The following is a 5,230-nucleotide window of genomic DNA, read 5'->3' as shown; positions in this document are numbered from 1 at the left end:
ACCTGGTGTTCCTGATCACGGATGCCAAGGCAACCTGCTTGTCATGTGACCCACGGCCACTCCGACAGGCCGAGCAGCCCTGTATCCTTGACAGCACAGTAACACCTCCTCCTATTGGCCAATATAACCACCTAACACAGGGCATCACAAACAGCCCAAGGGATTCTTTGTTGTTTTTTTCTCAGGTAAAATATTCCTTCATGCTGAAGGAATATTTGCAGTTGCTCTGTAGGAAACTACGAGACCCATGTGCAAGGCATATGGTGACCATGGATCATCCATTGGCCTGTCTTACTTGTGTAGTACTACAAGCAAGCAGTCATTCATCTGGGCTCCACGTTTGCCATCAACTTAAATCAATGTTATTGTGATTTTGTGTGTGTGTGTGCGCGTGTGTGTGTATGTGTGGACCGTGGTCTGTGGGACAGATGTGGCCGAGTCTGTAGCTTCCTGCTGGTGTAACAGTAAAAGTGTCATCTTTAGAGGTCGCAGAGAGGTCAAACTGAGGGCCTGTAGTTTATTACAACTCAATACACTGCTAATGAGGCTCACTTACACACACACACACACACACACACTCAAGCACACACACACACACTGAGGCGAACACTTCATCATCACTGACAGAAGATAATGTAGTCGCTGCCATTCACATGGATGCAGACCAATGAACTCTGGGATGGTTTACAAGCCTCGTGTCTCTCTGCTCTCCCAGTCATGTTTGATCAGGAAGAAGATGTTTCTTACACCCTCCCTGCCTCATGCTCCACTCTGGGTCAGTGCCATTCCGATGTGACATGGCCCTGAACTTTAAAAAGTGATTTGTTATTTAGCCTTCAGTAGGGTGTGTACTACAGGTGGGGTGGATGTGAGAGAGAAAGAGTCTGTATGTTTGTATGTGTGTGTGTGTGTGTGTGTGTGTGTGTGTGTGTGAGAGAGAGAGAGAGAGAGAGAGAGAGAGAGAGAGAGAGAGAGAGGGAGGGAGGGAGGGAGGGAGGGAGGGAGGGAGGGAGGGAGGGAGGGAGGGAGGGAGGGAGGGAGGGAGGGAGGGAGGGAGGGAGGGAGGGAGGGTAAGAATGTGTGAGAGAAAGAGTGTGTGTGTGTTTGTGAGAGAGGGAGAGTAGGAGCATGTGAGAGAGTAGGAGTGTGTGAGAGAAAGTGTGTGTGAGAGACAGAGAGAGTAGGAGTGTGTGAGAGTGTGTGTGTGTGTGTGTGTGTGAGAGAGAGAGAGAGAGAGAGAGAGAGAGAGAGAGAGAGAGTGTATGTGTGAGAAAAAGAGTGTGTGTGTGTGAGAGAGAGAGAGTGTGTCTTGGTGTTTTTCCTAAACGCGTGTCCTCAGCCTCAGGTCCAGACCCATGTGAGTTGGCCCAGAATCCTCGTTACAGGAAAGGACCAGACGTGTGTTTTGACAACGACATTAACGTAAGACAAACATAAACACACACACACACACATAAACACACAGACACACGCAAACCATACATACAGTCACTCCTTCTGGCAACATGAATGGAAATGTGTAGACTCGATTTTGTCAGTCTCTGCCCTTCGTCAGAGCCTGTCTGGTCTTCATCAGCTTTGAGTTGCTGCTTGCATGTGTCTTGCTCATCAGCCTGTCTGTTATGTCCTTGAGATGAACTATCAAGCTCAAAACTATCAAGATAAAGCTCATTTATCTTCTTCATCATAATTATACTGGATGTTGCCTTTCAGTTGAACAAGCATTATAACCAAGCATGCAATTCTCATTATCTTTTTCTCTTTCTTTTTTTCCTGTCCCCCATCTCTGTTTCTGTCTCTATCTGGTTCTCTGTCTTTCCTAATCCTATGTCATTGCTTGATGTTTTTTTGCCATCTGTGTCCATTGGCTGCCGCGCATGTCCGTCACGGTAGGACGAGCCGCTGTGCCCAATTAGCCGTGGCTCTGGTCCGGGTCCTACCCCTGTGCTCCTACTGCTACAGGTGTTGGTGTTGGTGCTGGGCCCAGGGTCAGTTGTGTGCTCTGCTACTAAGACCTGGTCTCAGACCAGCACAACCTTATTCTGCTCACAATCTGAATGAACAATGTTTCATTATCGAGACTGGACAGAAATCAGTGTTCTTGTATAATTGATAGTGTGAGACCATGGTATCAAAACAACATAGGTACAAATAGTCAGACAAATATTTAGCACTATGCAACTTTTCCTAGATTTGCTCATTCACACAACATCATTTTCAGACCTCCCACAAACACCCCCACACACACAGTGTGTTTGTTTATGTAAATACTTTGAGAAGGTTGTCTGGGAAGGGAAGGTAGCATTTTAAGGAAGTGAGAGAAGGCTACAGCCCTCTCCTCCACTCCTCCTGCCCCCCTCCTCTACCTCTCCCTCCTCCTTTTCCTTGCCTATACCTCTTCATCCTCCCCCTGTCACTCCCTCCTCTCCTCTCCTCTCCGCTCTCTTCTCCCTCTCCTCTGCTTTTCCCTCCTCCCTCTCCTCTACCGTCCTCTCTCTCCTCTACCTCTCCCTCCACTGTGGGAAATCGTTCTGTCTCCAGTCCATATTCTCCGCAGAGTAAACAGAGGAAGCTCCACATGGACTTCCTGCCTTTTAGCGGTGCGCTCTACAGTACCTCCCCCAGGGCCCCCTCTGTGACCGAGCGCACGCACGGATATCCTGAACGCCACCATCAAACAGCTAGAGACTACACACACAAACACATACACACAGAAGGGGCAGAATAATGACTTCACATGGAATTAGGCTTGGAAGTAGGTAAATGAAGGTCATGGACCGTGTTACGTGACTGACGCCGGTTGTATCCAACAGGAGGATGATTCGGACTGCGGGGGTGGGGCTTGTCTGACCCCTTCCCTCTGGCCGATGCTGGGACTCCAACTGCTGCTGCTGTGGCTCCTGACGGCCCCACGGCACTCATGACCTCCACACACACACACACACACACACACTAACACACCACTGGCGTCTCAGTCTCTGTCAAAACAGATTTTGACCCCTGAAATTCACACACACACACCTAACCGATCCCAACCAGGATGGATGCAGAACTCGCTCGTCCATCCATCCGCTCAAGGGTTCAACCTTGTTTCCTACCATCACTGATCGGTTCACTGCCACTGTGTCGAAGGACAATATCTACCACCCATCCCTCTTCCTCATCTGAAACCATCACTCCTCTAATTGACTCTGCTCTGGCCCACTCCTCCATCCTCTCTGCCCTGCTCCACCCTCCTCATATGGCTTCTTTGGAAGGTGCTTCCCCCACCTCACTCGTTTATTGTACTGCGAATTATCGTCCTACGGTGCGACAGTAAGAGCTAACCAAACCCTTTAATGGTCCTGGATCTGTTTTTACAGTAAACAACCGCATGGGTCAGTTCACCCTGAGTCTCTGGGAGACTGTGTGCTCCTCTCATTATGCCAACTGAACCACTGACAGCAACTGATTTGTGTAACTAGTTGTTTTGATTATTTGTTTACGAAATATATGTATTTGTCATAAGACTATTATGCAGTAAATGATGTCCAGTATAGACAAATACTGTCCATCAACAGTACAACACAACATGTAATGGGGGAGATGAGATGGTTAGGCGTTGTTATTTTTTTTCAAGTGGGTGTCGGCAGAAGTCATTGTGGGGTTGTGTATCAAATGCTTCCCAGAGAGTCCAGGATCACGCACACACACACAATACACAATCACTATGACACCAAAGCACCATGGCAGGAATGTAGGTGTTCTCCCCAGGCTGGAGCTCCTCACCCGGTCTCGGAGGGCTCTCACATCCATCAGTACCAGAGTCACGGTGCTGGTCCGTTGAAGCTTCCGTAGACCAGCCCTCCAGGCCTCCAGCCCTCCAGGCCTCCAGCCCTCCAGGCCTCCAGCCCTCCAGGCCTCCAGCCCTCCAGGCCTCCAGCCCTCCAGGCCTCCAGGCATCCAGGCCTCCAGGCCTCCAGGCCTCCAGGCATCCAGGCATCCAGGCCTCCAGGCATCCAGGCCTCCAGGCCTCCAGGCCTCCAGGCCTCCAGGCCTCCAGGCCTCCAGGCATCCAGCCCTCCAGGCCTCCAGGCATCCAGGCCTCCAGGCCTCCAGGCCTCCAGGCCTCCAGGCCTCCAGGCCTCCAGGCATCCAGGCATCCAGGCCTCCAGGCCTCCAGGCCTCCAGGGCTCCAGGCATCCAGGCATCCAGGCCTCCAGGCATCCAGGCCTCCAGGCCTGCCACCTGCCGGCCGCAACAGATCACCTCGCTGACCAGGGAGGGTGGGGGCTGGGGGTGTGGGTAGTTCGGTCAAGGCACTCTGTGAGAACCCCCCCCCCCCCCCCCCGCGTCAATCCGTCGTATGGACGACAACACACCGAGACAATTGCAGAGACAGACCCCACTATACATGTAGCAGCAAAGGAACGCTCCACAAATCAAAACAGAAATTGCCAAGAAGCATTGGTTCCCGAGTGGCCCCTAAACTGGTCTGCTGGCTTGGGTTACCCAGTATTGGATGCGTCCGATTCCCAGTGCCTATGTAGCTCCAAACAGTTCTAGTGTCCTCATTTTCAGTAGAGCCTATTGGAATGGCATACCGTAGTGCTGTCTGTGTGTATGCCTTTGTGTAGTAAAGCATGGGTAGTAACTTTGGCTATGGTTCTCATGTGTCCACCCGCTAAGGGACAAGTGTACTGCATGTCAGTGACCGAGCAAACACTTGCTCCCAATGGGCACTGTTTGTTAATGTGACAAGGTGCACGCTGAGGTGGGGTTGGAATGTGGACAGCAATGCTACCGAACGCAGTCATGTTTGAAAAGATGTCCAGAGGGAGTTGGTGAACGCCCCCAATCCCCCCCCCCCCCCCCCCCCCCAGGACTGTGGCTGGCATGCTCGTCCTGAAGTTCTCCTCTGTTCCTCCCCATCTCAAGACTCAGGACCTCTTCTCTCCACTCGTGAATTCTTTTTGGTATCGGCATATCATATCAGAAGACTGTTGTCCCCCTCTCCTTGTCCACCCTGTTTCCGCTCTACTTCTGCTCATTTCTTCTTCATGTTGCTCTGTGAGCCCGTCGCCAAGAGGGCGCGCCGTGGCCCAAACGCTTCCGTGTGGTGGGGTATGAGCTCACGCTGTGTTGACCGCTTCTCATGGTGAGCGACTCTGTGGCCCAGGTAGAGAGGACTCACAGGTCACAATCCCTGATGCCACTTTGGCCACTAGAACAAAACCACAGTAGTACACTA

At 51.5% G+C, this 5,230-nt stretch overlaps 1 protein-coding gene across 1 annotated transcript in view; it reads left to right on the top strand.

The window, feature by feature from the left end:
• The window catches only part of LOC136942398 (voltage-dependent calcium channel subunit alpha-2/delta-1), a 43,435-nt gene extending 40,511 nt beyond the window's left edge, over nt 1-2,924 (top strand). The window contains 3 exon segments of the mRNA XM_067235287.1: nt 1-81; nt 1,340-1,422; nt 2,814-2,924. The exon segment at nt 1-81 is cut by the window's left edge and continues 32 nt beyond it. Coding sequence (XP_067091388.1) covers nt 1-81; nt 1,340-1,422; nt 2,814-2,924 — 275 coding nt within the window.
• The last annotated feature ends 2,306 nt before the right edge of the window (nt 2,925-5,230 follow it).

Source organism: Osmerus mordax, chromosome 4 (genome assembly GCF_038355195.1).
Source record: "Osmerus mordax isolate fOsmMor3 chromosome 4, fOsmMor3.pri, whole genome shotgun sequence".
Lineage (NCBI taxonomy): Eukaryota > Metazoa > Chordata > Actinopteri > Osmeriformes > Osmeridae > Osmerus > Osmerus mordax.
The sequence above is the reverse complement of the archived record's forward strand: the minus strand, read 5'-3'. Positions and strand labels throughout refer to the sequence as shown.